The sequence below is a fragment of the Haliotis rufescens genome, unplaced genomic scaffold (assembly GCF_023055435.1).
Source record: "Haliotis rufescens isolate VD_foot unplaced genomic scaffold, xgHalRufe1.0.p SCAF_2, whole genome shotgun sequence".
Taxonomy (NCBI): Eukaryota; Metazoa; Mollusca; class Gastropoda; order Lepetellida; family Haliotidae; genus Haliotis; species Haliotis rufescens.
The window spans coordinates 27,651,400-27,666,765 of NW_025963890.1; the positions used below are offsets into that span (position 1 = coordinate 27,651,400).

Here is a 15,366-nt window from a genome sequence, read left to right on the forward strand (position 1 = left end):
AATACCTAATCTTTCTACGCTTATTATTGAAGTCTTGTTCGGAGATGCACCGGAAGATGCCTTTCGAAATATTACCAGGTCTATTGATTAAATGGCTAAGGAAACACCAACGTCAACGTTGCAGTATTATTTATATTGGAGCATCACCCGTTACAACCCTTGAGGGGGTCCAAATTATTAAAAGTGACAGCATTTCTCTTACTAAGATATTCATGCCGCATAATATATATTTGATAAGGTTGATGTATACTCTCAAAACATTTAAGCAAGACCAATTATCATATAATGGGTAGGTTTCTCGGCAGGATAAAGCCAACGGATAAAAACGATATCCGTTGGGGTCATATGCGGATAGAGATGCAAATATCAAAGGTCAAGTAGGACTACTTTCACTGTTTATAAACAAACATGGCGTCGCCCTCGTCATTCGGCGATCAAGTCAGAATTAACCATCCGGAATCTGGATAAACTACAGGGATAATTGCTTTCATTATCAAAAGAACAGTCTAATATACTGAAACCTAGTGTCTTAACTGTGATGTAGCTAAGGCTTTTAATAAGTTTTAGCAACTTTTGAGATATAAATTTCGAAACAATTTTGCGAGGGCACGAGGCCTAGCCAAGCGGGATCAGTAGCCATATCTGTGCTTGTAGACCTCTGCGGCTTGAAACCTTTTCCACAAATTAAAATAGCTGGATTTGGCCGAAATATGTTTGAATTGTTACCTTGTTTCGTTTTGTCGCTGTGTGTACATCTGACTTCACTTCTAAACGTTATGACAGAACAGACCGACTGTCAACAACGTCTGACAGTAGCCATGACGTCTGATAGACAAAGGGCAGTTACTCTAGCGGAGAGACCGATGGATTGCGGCGAAAGGCAATTAAAAACGGGAACTGTTGTTTTGCGTATATGTTGCTTCGCCACTTTATAAGAAACAGATTTCAGTTGGAACTATATTGGCTACTGTCACTGTCCAACTGACACATCACTTACCCTGTGACGTAATAAATATAAATGCGCGCATTCCAGGAAAACTCGCAATGTTTCAGTAATGTTTGTGAGAGAGGGAAAGCGATTTTAAAGCACAGAATTAAAAAATGACATTATAATTATGATAAAGAGGTTATCACGCTATTCCTGCCAAGGCTCGCTAAATACAATGTTTATTCCTAATGCAGGATATTTACCATCCCCAAACACACTTGCGTGATAACCTCTATTTATATAATATAATAATATACACTATGGGTTTATATCCAGCGCTCAGTGAGGCATCTGAAAAGTTGGATACTGTTGATGGATTTCGATTACATCAAATAAGCGACATAAAACATCAAATAGATAAGGAGAGGGAGTTTAGACTTGGATTGTATAAAAAGTATCATAGAGCCATTAATGCTCTCGATGGAGTTGACATCGTGCTTGTAACAGCTGGCATGGGACTTGGTGTAGCAGGTGTCAGTTTATTATCAACTATAATCGCTGCGCCTATCGTACTTGGTATGGCAATAGCGGCCAGAGTCTCAGGACTGGCAGAAATAGCGATAAAATTCATTTCTCGTAAGTTGCAAAAGAAAGCATTAAAACATAATAATATTCGGATACTCACCGTAGCAAAGTTGAACAGCATTGAGGACCATATTACAACAGCATTAGCTGATTGTAAGATATCCGAGGATGTTTTGTTTGGTGCTGTCAGAACTCACCAAATACAACACAATGAAGCAGGAGAAGACCAGTTGTATTAGTGAAGATGAGAAAAAAAAGTTCATAGAACAAGGGAGAGAACAAGCGCGTCAATTATTCCGTGCCAAAACCAAAGAACTAGTTGGAAATTAAAAATAGATTGCTTCCTATTGTTGGATCATATTTAAATGAATGCTTACATTAGTAAAAATATTGATGTTTCTTTTAATACGAATCATGACGATTGTTAAATCGCATCATCATTTTGACATAAAAATTACCTCTGTAGTGGTGGTACAGGTATATGAATCTGGCTCTAGTGGAAGTGAGCCAGAACCCCCATCATCTATACTACTCCCCCCATAGCTCAAATTTTCACCGTGTCAGCAGAGGGACAATTGACTACGTTTTCAGCGAACAGTTTCCGCTCACGTCTGCGGTGTGCCTTAACCACACAAGGACTCTCTGTGTCCGATAATTCTGCTCTCCGCCGAGGGGGTGCAACATGGTTGCTTCAGCGTGGAGTACCATTTCAGACTATCAAGGTCCTTGGTGATTGGCGATCAGACTCTGTGTTTGCTTATCTCAAAATGCAAGCCAAGGGACAATATAATTTTTTGCAACGTTTCCTATACCATCCATAATCTATAACATGTTAACTTGTTTTCCTTACAACTTTAATTTTGGGTTGGGAGTTTCTCATGCTTAACTATGACATTGCATGCTGTAAAGTTTGCGAAGATATTGTTTGCTCTGCATCAGCAACCAAATGTTAAACTAGTTGGTATCAGCATTCAACTGTTATTAGACAATGTTGTCATTTTGTGTAGTTTAGTTTAATAAATGTTATTGCGCCCTAACAGAGTTTGTTAGACAGTGGATTAGAAGGTTAATTAGGGCAATACCTGCAGTCCTACTCAGTGGAGTAATAAGCCTTATCTCTAGGATTAATAGGATTACAGGTTTATGTTTATTCAGTGTGTGTTACAGAATGGTAGTTATATAATATTCCACTGTCTGACAACTGGGATGGGACTCAGCCCATAAAGTACTAGAACTAGAAGTTGTGCTTCACTAAGAAAGTTTATCGCAAACATAACATTTGTAACGTTCTCTGATATAAAACTAATTACTCTTGACGAGGTCAATGTGCGAAAACAAGAACCGTGAGGGTTCAACCCCTGAGGTTGTCAGACCGCTGAAGGGGTTGGGTCCAAGGATCCTTGTTTTCACATTTATTTATATATATTTCAGATACTATAATTCTAGATATAAGACAATAAATTTTATCATTAAAAATCGAATCGGTCATGTTTGGCATCTGTATCAATCACAGTGGGCGGAGCTTATTTAGGGTTGCGCTATAAATAGCATAGCACATGGTCATGTGTACATGTGACACATTTGATGCATTGGTGGCCAAAGTGTATTACAGTGTGTATATTTATGACAGACCAGCAGCACAACAAAAGTTTCGGTTAATGTAACAGTAACGATACATAAATACGAAAAATGACGTTAGTTACATAAGTATTGACAACAAGATTCTTTCAGTTCAAACTGAAAATTACAGATATTTGTTTAGTTTTGGTCACTTGCATTCAACAATTAGATCTATACCACACAATAATCAGATTATATTTATAAAACTTAAATTATTACACAATTTTTCAACTAGTATTTAGGCCTAGACACCAGAAGTTTGCGCAAATAGTTCTTAGCTTGACTACAATATATGGATATGTCACAGGTATCAACACAACATTACACATAAGCAACTGATACATAAGTAATGAAATAAACTAGATGTTTTGACCTACATTAGGCACATCTAGATAATATTGTACTTAAGATAAACGAAAACTCCAATATACATTCCAAGACAATTTCAATCACGATTTCCTTTTCTTTCACAGAATTTTCACACAAAAAAAACCTGAGTTTGATCCATTACATCCACAAGTGTCTCGTTTATTTTTGTTCCGGGAATTTAGATACACCTCGCACACAAGTTTTCATTACAATCTGGCATCACTTCCCGTTTGTCCACACCAATCCTTCATCTGCGTCTACGTTTAATATCCATTTCTTCAAGTCCGAAAATCTAGGATCTCTCCAAACACTTCATCTATTTAGCTCAGTCCATTAGTATTTGTAGCACTGTTTTCGAATCGACAAATTTCTGTAACATGGTGGCTGCACCATTTCCTATGCTGTTTCCCGCATGTTTGACAAAAGAAGTGTGAACAGACATATTCGCCTTCATCTGGTTCCACAAAGAAATCTGGCTGTGACACGGATTCACTAATCCCGAAAATCGGCACTGAATTTGTCAAAGTTTCTGTTGCACTTGAAAGGGCGGGAAGAGAGGCACCATCTTGTTGATTTGAGTTGTCAGTTGGATTGATGTCATCTTGAATTGGAACTTTCTCCACGATAAAGTCATTAATGTCAAAATTGTAATGCCCAAAAGCTCCCCCTGATCATCTCAAACTACTTTCCGCCAATTTAGTGTCACACGAAAATGTTTTGTTGCTCATATTGAAGACAGGCAAACTTGCAAAGTACTTTACAGATAGCAGCAATCCAAACTTGGATGCACTCACAGGGCGTGGTTGCTAGGAGTCCACGTGGTCAGAAAGGGGGCAAACAAAAACTTTTAGAAATTAAATAGAAGAAATCTGCGGTGCAATCCAAAAATACCATGTACATCATGGTTTTTTTTATAATAGCAATCACGAAAACATTTCTTAACTAATAATGCAAAGCAATATATTAATTTATCCCTAGGTCATAACCCTGATCACATGGGTGGGTATTTTGAGGGAATCTTATGATGAAGCCGTGAATGAGGCTGTGTGTATAACATTTTGTTGAAATCAATTGACCAGGAAGATTGTCGAGGAAGATGACAGATGCTCCTCGTGGAAGGAGAAAAATGCATCTGAGTCCGACATTGTTGCTTTGAGCTGCTAGACCAAAAATGTGTTCATGTTGAAGTAGTTACAAGAGAGGATGATACCTGAATAATCTTCATTAAGATCATGTTGAAATCTGTGTTCAGGCACATGACAGAATTAGCGTGAACAAATACATTATTTATCTGAACATCGTTTCGAAGTATGTGAGGCTGTCTGTGTTTTGTTTCTATTCCGACGTGAAATAATATAAGAAATTCTTCAAGATCTAGATTTACCATTGCACTGTCATAATGGGACCAGGTCAACTTTATCTTTCTTCAGTTGTTTATTATAAATTCATTTCCGAAGCAATGATCTAGATCTAGAATCTACGTCATAAATTAATTTTTAGACTAAGATTCTGGTACCAAGTGTTTTAAAGTACCATTTTTTAAAATGTTATAAATAATTTATACACAATTATTGAAAGACACAATTATTGCGTGGATCGATGCTCATGATATTAATCACTGGATTGTCTGGTCCAGGCTCGATTATTTACAGACCACCGTCATATAGCTGGAATATTGCTGAGTGCGGCGTTAAACCAACCGACCAACCAACCAACCATATTATTTTTTTAAATTGATATTTTATTTTGTCCGCCCGCTCTCCAGTGAGTTCAGGTTTGAGGTGAGAAAAGCATACAAGAAATATGGATGGCCTTATGCAAATGACACTTGGCATGCCAGTAAACAGGGAATCTGGGTCACTTGGACCCGCAAAATTTCACGGATTGAGTGACTTCAGTAGGAGGAGATTTCAGACAAAACACATTGCTACTGGGCAATGAAAACATGTGACGGAAATGACAAAATACTACTTTCATCACTTGACAATATTTTTACCAGGGTTTTCATGATCGTTGTTATCCAAATTCCAGATAAAGGCAAGACGAACACAACGAAAAAAATACACTGTTGAAATCACCGATTGCCGGGTATATTGTGAGAAATGCTATTCATAAACTGCAAATATACCATGCACCACAGGATTAGGTTTGGTGCCGTTATACATCTTATGGTGTTTTGTTCATAAACACTGCTCTTATTCATCACGACAAATGTATTTCGCTCCTGTCCAGAAAATAGTGTAGAACTAATGTGTGTGTTGGACTGGAATAAAAAAATAAATCGTAGACATTCAACAGTAACATTTTATGAAGATGTGAAGACGACATGGCAGGCTGGTTTTTGAAACCCAAGACCTACCCATTTGTTGAAAAGGTCTTGGAATCGTTTGATGGATATTTATTACCATTAAAACTTACGTCCTTTTTGTGAAACTCCCACGTGGCTGGGTGTTTACAAGACGTTACCCGTTACGCATTAACCAATGAAATTTATGTGTTAGCATGACATCATATTGACCTGTCAGATTGTATAAGCTCAGCCCACTCAATGCAGTAGATTCCCCTTTAAGTAATGGGTTTTCAGATGCTGAGCTATATCTTTGTTCAACACCTTTCAAATCTTTTGGCTTGGACGATTAAATAAAAGTGGTCTGGCTCACTCTTGAACTTTTTATGGATTAGGTCAGCTGTCACCTGATTTGGTCTAATTGGTTCATAATGCTGTTCCCTTTGTGGGAAAGTTTTGGTCACTAAGGTAAAGTTGGAGAGGAACAGACTCTGTCTTTGCATTTGATTCAGTCATCGTCATGGTATGATCCTATAAACATTATCTTTGTGTTTCAGTCCAGTCCATCTACACCACCAATGAAGAGTCCTACAAAACTACCCCAGTTCTTTGCACCGGGAATGTTGCCACCTCCTCCTCCACCACCACCAAACCTTGCTCGGCCAGTTGCTATTCTCCGTACATCTGATGGACAGGCTGTGATCAGCAGCAGTTCTCCAGTATCAAGCTCTGCATCAAGTAACAATCAATTGAAATCACTTTACTTACACCTTTACACCAAGAAAGAAAACATTTTTTTTAATCTCTTTCAGGGTGAATGGCACAACTTTATGCAAAGCTGTAAATGCTCTAGAAAAATGAACAAATTATAAAAAGTGAATATTGAAAATTGTCTTATTGGCTATTACTCACTATTTTTTTTTCAGCTACAACCTTTGACTCTAACGTACCCTCCTTTTCATGATGATGTGTTACTGATGCAGCTGAAACTTAGTCTAAATGATGCCAGCTATGGTGTCACTGAAAAAGTGCACGCAAAATTCCAAATAGACTTTACACATGTTCCTCACCAATGATGGCACCGGAATTTGTTCAAGTTGTTTGAATCTGATTTTCAATATGGCTGCCACTGAATCCACACATTGAAAAAGTTATTTAAGACCATTTTTTCAGTCATTTTGTTCAAACTTTTTTGAAAGTTGGTATAGAAGTGTAAAACTGCTTGACCAAAGAAGCTGAAACTTCACATGCTTGTTCCTACCCCAAGCCACATTGGTGCTATTACATTGCTATTTGTTTTAAAATGTAATTAACGGTATGTGTGTGGTTAGAAATATAAGTTCTATTCATTAAAACCTTGATTTGACTGTTGCACTTTTGACAATGCTAATGCAAACATTCTCTCAAAATGCACTCTAGACATCTGATTTCTAGACATTGTTTCCTCTGAAATTGCCAAACTGAGGATGCTGAACTTGATGTGTATGTTTGATTTGGGTCCTGTTAACTTCACATCCAGGTGAGCTACTGTGCCATGACGCTTAATTTTCTTAGTCTACCGATGTATTATTTTTCTTCAGGTACCAGTATCTCTACAGCTAACAGTCCCAGTATTGTATCCAGCTCTCCAGGCACCCCACCTGTAAACAGAACCATTATGTCTAGTCCTTTTACTGTTTTGTCTCGTCCAGAACACGCCTTTGCACATATTCATCCTCAGGGCCATCAGGTAAGTCAGAATTCATACCCAAATCTTAAAATGATGAGCAATTTAACAAAAGAAGATATATTTTTACTCAAAGCATTTTAGGCCCACATTGGTTACACATTGCAGGCTCCCAACAGGATTCGGACAATACCTGGCGCCTTTCCAGCCGCCTCAGACACCTTTCCAGCTGCCTCCAACGCCTTACATGGAGCTTCATACAAAGCATGTTCCAGCAACCTGTCTCTAGATACTCGGCTCATCCGGCGTCTCTCGTCCTCTTGGCGCCTCCGGGCATGGCTCCCCTAGTGGACCTTGGTGGCATCCATGTAACATACCCTCTGTAGTCTCTTGGTTCGACATTTCCCACTTCGAGGCATAGTTGTAGTAGATCCTCCTGATCTAGGTGTCGTTCTCAAAGTTGTTCTCCAGTACCGTTGAGAGTACCTTTCAGACTCCTCAGAGGGCTCCTTCACCCAATCTTATGAGGGCTCCATCGCTGATTGCAATTTGCATCTTGGCCTCAACCAGGTTCTAGACTTGACCACAGTCATGACATACAAACAACACCAGATTGACCACATGCATTCCCACGTACTTGTGTCGTTACCAAAGTACTCGCCGTCTTGGCTACTTAGCTCTGACTGAATGGGACTTGCTCAGCCAACCTTGGTGATCCACTTCCCAGGCCTCCCAACACACATGCTCGTGCCTCCACCTATGCCAGAGATGAAACTGACTTCAAGGCCGTGGCTCAGGTATTGCATGCCAATGCTCTCAGATCCTCTAGATCTGGTACATATCACCCTAAGAGGAACTCCCTCCAGCCAAAACGAGGACGTGACTACGGCCTTTTGGGGCAGAGGACAAGGCAAAGGCAAGGCCTCCGGTTTGTACCAACCACGCCGTGACCACCCTGATGCGGAGGTGCCGACTGCAAGCCCAAGTATAGATATGACAAACACCTACAACTTGCATTTCCAACCCCAGCCATTCAAGTCATCAAAAATCCTGTAGGTGGGAGATTAGGGCACTATTGTGGAACTGAGACATCCTGGGGCAACCATACATCACAAACATACTGAGCCAAGGGTATCAGCTCATTCTGAAGGACGACCCGCCTTTGACGGCATCCCCAATAGCTGACACTTATCCCCCCACACTACAGGGGCTACTGCTAGCCAAAAAAGCCATAGAGATTGTACACACACCAGCAATTACACCAGGCTTCAACTCACCAATATTCCTGGTCCCCAAGAAGGACTCAAACAAATATCGAATGAATCCCTACTTGGCAGCTTTCAACAAGCGCTATCTGGAGGGTCCACCATACTTTCAGGTGCCCATTCCCAGGCTCCTCAGATCCCAACATGCCCTGATCAACCTAGACATCCAGGACACTTACCTGCATGTACCAATCCACCCCAAAGACCTTAGCTTCTTCTTTGAGGGAGTCCACTCCCAATGGGCAACCCTCCCATTTGGAATTTCTTCAACCCCATGGCTTTTCACACGCATTACAAACGGCCACGCTAATCCGCTACAGGGATTTCACAATGCGCCTCCTTAGTCACTCGGGCTGGATTATCAATGTCCAGAAATCAGAGTTCACACCTGCGTACAATCTCAAATTTATCGGAGGCTGCTTTCAGACCTGAGCATGACCGCCTCTCTGAATCCAGTCAGAGGTGGAGCCGAATCCAATGCCATCTACTCCCTGCGCTACAAGGAACCCGCATTCTCCGCCAATGGCAGGCGCTCTTTGGTCTCCTCACATCAGTGCAGGACCTCTCTTCTTACATCATGCGCCAGGACCAGTCAGCCTTCATTGTCCTCCTCGACCACCTAAAGCCACATCTCCATTGGTAGACAGACAGCATCACAGCTCACAACCTCATTACAACTGTTAGTAGACACCTAAGTCCAAGGCTGAGGAGCACATCTGGAGGGTCAAGTCGCCTCGGGGCTCTGGTCCGCCACGCAACAACCGTGGCATATCAACAACCTGGAACTGGAAGCACTCATGCTGGCTCTGTCTCACTGGAAGCAGATGCTTCAACATGCTTGCACCATGCATAGCAACTGCTCCATAGGAGCCATAGGCTGCTTCTGGCACCATCTTTGCCAGTAACTATTTGCACGATGTCGCCCTTGAAGACGTCTAAGGCGTCCACAATTTTGGCCTTTTGGTGGTTGCCCACGTGGTCGCCACCACAAGACGCCATTGACGCTTCAACAAGTCCAGAGCCAGCCTTTCGACCTCTCTGGTGTGTGCACCTCAGACTAAAAGGTTACATGCTACACTGGCTTGGTACGTCAGTATCCTTTCCTGTCAACAGGCATGGTCGCTCAATATCTGACATCGCTGTTTGAAAGTGGTCAAATGTAACAAATGTCTTATTTTGGATAACACTTTCTTAGTAAAGTAAAGTACAGATTCCAGTACTTTGGGGGGGGGGGGTTGGGGGGCTGTGAGTCCCATCTGGGATTCAAACCCAGTATAGTATATTCGAGTCAATATACTGTGTCTGAGTGGGGTATTCATCTTAAACTGGGCCATAATATCTCTGTGAACTAGCACTATAAAATCAGCATTAGTCTGGACTAGTACAAGCAGACACACACGCACACATGCATGCATAAATGCAATTTTCTTGGAAGCGACTTTAAACCCCTTTTCACCTCACCCCAACCTGAACTCAATAGTTTGAAAAACACAACTTGGCACAAATTAGAATTTGTGGCAGGTATAATGGCCAAAAGAGGGAACATCAAAGCAGGGGTCCGGAAAATTTAAAATCCCAATCGGACATTTGCATTTAGGCCACGCCCCCTTCAAATAGCGTATTTTAGTACGACTTTTCACACACATTACAAGTTTACGTATTCATAATATGATGAATTATGAATTGTTTCAATTTAAATTGTTTAATTTACCGGACAATTAATAACAAATAATATCATTTTAGATTTACATGGAAAAAATACGTTTGTTTCTGTTATAATAACGATCTGTTAACGTAGTGAACGGTCTAATTAATATTCATGAGTTATATTCATGAGTCTGCTCAAGTGTACGCGTTGTAACATTTGGATCGAGACTATTATCCCATATTTGGTTATCACGTGACCTCACGGGAAAAGGGGTTTTTTTAAACTAAAGATTTTTTTAAAAACAAGACAGATATTTTAATGATCAAAGCCAACATACTGTTCATTTGCCTGAGTAATTGCTGCCACAACCACTTAACAATGTACTCAGTTAAAGGGGCACTGATTTAACGCAATTCCCCGGGACTGGTTGTTGCCTTTGTTATTGTTTTTTCCCAGTGAGTACCCGGATGTATAGCAGAAATCTAGACTAGTCCGCGACCTCTGCTGCGCCATTCTAGGCGCATTAGTCGCTTTTATGGGTAGTAATAAGGGCATATGGTCACATTGATGAACAAAATTAAATACAGTTTTTGAGATAATAAGGAAATGTAGGTATCTTTGTGGGTAGCATCGGTAATGGTGACAAAGTTTTGATAAGTCACTTGCTTGGTAATTTTGCGATTTTCGTTTACACTATTTTGACTTGCAATACAAAGTAAATATTTCACCTGAGCATTGCTTTTTTTATAGTGTGTATTTTTTTTTACTGTCAAATGTGTAACAAATTTATTAAACGTCTAAATATTCAGTTATTTTACAAAGTGACTGAAAAACATTTCCATCTGTATTATTATGATAACGAATTCCAAACATTTTGATGTTTAATGTCATCACCAAGAGACTGAAAATGTTATGTTGAAAAGTACATTTCTATGTTGTTTGGCTTCTAATCCTACATAATGATCTGTTGTGATGTTTGTAGGCCCTTTTGATCGTCTTAATCAATCTGGACAGATTTTTTAGTCAAAATGACGGAAATATTTACACATTTTATAAATTGCCTGAGAGAATCACATTTTACAAATTGACGGTAATATATACACGCTTACAAAGGAAAAGACCTGTGAAAACAACGTCTATCGCGCATTGAAGAATTTCCCAACCAAGACGTAGAGAAACAAATCGGTTCAAAGAAAGGAAAACAAAATGCAAATATCATAATTACAACCTACCAAATTTATGTGTATAAATTTTAGGCAGCGTCCTTGTTCGAGGAATGTATCCGTGAATATCCACACAAAGAAACAATATCCCACTCGTCTGCAGATGTACAAAGAAACTTATTCGATGTCACGTGTCTCAGTAACAATCAAATATTTTAAAAGATATATGTCCGATGGGGATATTATAACCCGTGTTCGTTTCTCAACTGATCACTTGGATTGTTTCAGGTGTTTTACATAGGTGTCAAGTCTCAATGGTCGGCTTAGAAAGCCCACGTGACAACTATTTTCATAACGTTCACGGTTCCTAAAAAATTCATTGAGTGATAGATAACAATGATCAATCAATCAACGTATTATAAGTTAACCCTTTGAACAAAGTATGTTGTTTTTACATCGGCACTTCACGCCATGGTATGAGTGTATTCCCTTTGTTTTAGTAAACCTAGACATGTAAACACTCACTCTTGACATATCCACTGTGCAAGATAACAGTGATTAATCAATCAACGTATTTTCTGTTAATCCTTTGATGACTAGGAACGTTCCGTTGATTTACACAAAAATAAATCAACTGATCATTCACCTCTTGCTGGTCTGCCACGTGCATATTACATAACACACATTTCACCTCATTTCAAACCTGGATTTAGATTGAATAATTACCCCAGACACTATAAATGCCAAATGGGAACCTTTGTCAGGTAATCTAAGTGGTGCTACCACTAATTGTACCTGTAATAAATTCATTAACTGAGCATCAAGTGAATGACGACAAATACACAAGTGAAGGGTTATACGAGAAAACGTGGATGTCAACAAAGGAGTAGTAATCGTATTATCGACGCAAGCCGAAATCCGAAAATGCTTTCACTGCATGGATACTTTTTTTTTAGTATAAAACTATAACCATCTGGGGTATTTCCAAATGACGACATCCGATGAGCTCCGCTGTTCTTTTTGTCTGCTTATTTAGGCTGAAGAAATTAATTAACATGCGCCCTTTGTCGAAATCTGTATAGATCACAGTTAACCAATCAGTGTTTATGCAAAAATGCGTTAAACAAATATTGCCTCCAGCCTCCAAGTTTATTTAGCTGTCCTTGCAGACGGTAGCCCAGTCTCTGGTCACGCTCAGTTGCGTTGCGTATCATCCGGGTACTCACGGGGGAAAAAACAATAACAAAGGCAACAACCAGTCCGGGGAATTGCGTTAGATCAGTGCCCCTTTAAAGTTAAGGCTGTTAATTAACTAATTTATAGCAACATCAGGAAAGCAATGATGTTTGTGTCTATGCCTGACGATTTGTGGCCACATGATATTTCCATGTGTATATGTATCAACACATGATTGCAGTGTGATTTACAAATAATGCAGTGTATGTTGAAGATGATGTTCTTCTTTGCGAACAATATCCAATATCCACAGTAAAGACCTTCCTCATTTTAGACTTAATTTTCTTCAGTAACAAAACGTTTATGCTTCAGACCATTGATATGTTCTTTTCTCTGCGTATAAATTGGAAGAAAAAACATCATAAATAATAAATACTTTACTCAAGTATGCATTATAGATTTTTGTTGTTCATATGTAATGGGCCGGTGGCCTACTTACTGAAATTCTTATCTGTCTTGTTGACAATTTGAACTGTTAAGTTCATACCCAGGTGAGCTACCGTGCTGTGACACTCATATTTTAAGCTAAACAAAATAGTAACAATGTGTATATAATTGATAATGCTGGTGCACATGAATGATGTATACCTTTTATCATAGGCAGTTTGGCAGGGTATATAGGTTTTAAATCCCAGGTAGACGTTGATGCTCTATCGGATATTTCTCTTTTTAACAACACAAGTCCGTCTGTGGGTCCACAACGTTTATTCATGATCTTATATGTCTATATAACTACATAGTAGTATGGCCAGGCAGGATCTCTGAGGCGCAAGAGGGCCAACCTGCCTAGCTGCTGTCCGAGGGTCAAGTCTCGACTCACAGAAAGCGTACTATCTTTAACACTCACTGTCAGACTGCCATGTATCCTGTTACGTTTCATATATGGTCAGCCTGCAGTATCCCACACCTCATCCACAAAGTTAAGCTTCAGTGGAAAACCGACCATTCTCTGGCATTAATTACAAACCACTGACCCGCACATGACTTTGTGCTGCTGGTCATGGTAATGATACCCCAGCTGCTGTTATAATTTGTATTGGCAGCAGCACTCTCAATACTTAAATAGATATAATCAACTTACTTAACTGAGGGAATATATAAAACGTATATAGACTCCCTGTTAAAACCTATATACCCTGCCAAACTGCCTATGATATTTTGATCGTGAGACATGCCTCTTTTATCTTAGATTTTGCTTTTGCAGGTGTTTACCTACCCCAGCATTAGTCCAGTAAATGCCATAAGTGGAGTGATCAGCCCAACTACTCTTAGCCTGATAGCATCACCTGTAGCCACGCCACGCACAACTCCTCGCTCAACACCAATACCTCGGTGGACCACACCATTTATCCCTTTGGATGAAAATATGGACTACAATATGTTGGCTAACATAATGCCTACAGTCAACCCAGAAGAAGGACTTCTGAATGAAGGTATGATATGAATATAAAAATATATATTAATGAAAGAGATGATTCGGAGTTTTTGTAAGGGAACTTATCAGGGGTCCGGAAAATTTAAAATCCCAAACGGACATTTGCATTTAGGCCAAGCATCTTCAAATAGAGCATTTTTGTACGACGTTTCACACACATTACAAGTTGTTACGTACAGTGTTCCCTTGTTATTGCGCGCTTCGGTCATAGCGCGGTAAAGCATGGCCAAAATTTACTAACATTTTTAATAAACTCAAGTTTTCCAATGACACGATGTTTTCCCCCCATTTCAGTAAAAAATTATCAGCTGATCACCGCGATCACGTAACACCAGAAATACCAGTGGACTTAAGTTTGCAATATATTTGATTATTTTTATTCAATATTTCATTCAATAATTATTAATAATGTTTACAATCATTTCGGTGAAATCGTATGCGAAGTGATCGGTAGATCGCAAAACTCACCGTTATTTACAGCAACCACAGTCAGATTACCACTATTGGCGCCTTGAAACGAACTTGAGTTGCAAGAGAATGGATACACATATCATAAATGCCGTACCATGACTTGCTAAAAGTCATATTTGAGGCAGTTTGACTATTAAATGTCAACATAACGTTTTCGCAATCGAAATACATGTTGCGCGGGAAGTGCCTACAGCGACTGGTCAAAATCATTCCATATGTCAAAAAATATCCTGCATACCATCTGTACCAAAGTGCTACGCTTATGGTTCTTATAATTTTAAGTATATATGGTGGAAGCTGCAACTAAAATAACACGATATTGGAATATATTGTTCCTGATAAAATAATAATTTCAGATACAATTTCTTCCGACCAATGCATCAAAATTCTTTAAAGTTGCATCATTTGGTACATTTTAACTGAATCACTGGTAGATTGGGAGGAAACGTGTGCACAGCTGATTGCTATTTCTGGCTTAGTTTACGAGAAAATACACACGGTAATCTTAATCTCTGCATTTAAAACAATGCCTTGGAGAGCAGGAAATACATTTTAAGTGGTAAATCATCATGTCTAGTGATGTTTTATATGCAATTTAATATTTTTATTGACCAAGTTTGTAATACCTGTTTATTCACCTGAATTCGCTGAAGGGATACGGTAACGCTCATCAATTATTTGGACCACGAAGGT

The 15,366-nt window shown here is 39.4% G+C and overlaps 1 protein-coding gene across 4 annotated transcripts in view; it reads left to right on the top strand.

Moving 5' to 3' along the window:
- The window catches only part of LOC124110926 (nuclear factor 1 X-type-like), a 334,632-nt gene that overhangs the window by 282,131 nt on the left and 37,135 nt on the right, over positions 1-15,366 (top strand). For all 4 annotated transcript variants that reach the window (XM_048399803.1, XM_048399804.1, XM_048399802.1 and 1 more), the window contains 3 exons: positions 6,347-6,527; positions 7,370-7,518; positions 13,972-14,200. In XM_048399803.1, the coding sequence (XP_048255760.1) occupies positions 6,347-6,527; positions 7,370-7,518; positions 13,972-14,200 (559 nt within the window). The remainder of the gene's footprint in view (positions 1-6,346; positions 6,528-7,369; positions 7,519-13,971; positions 14,201-15,366) is intronic.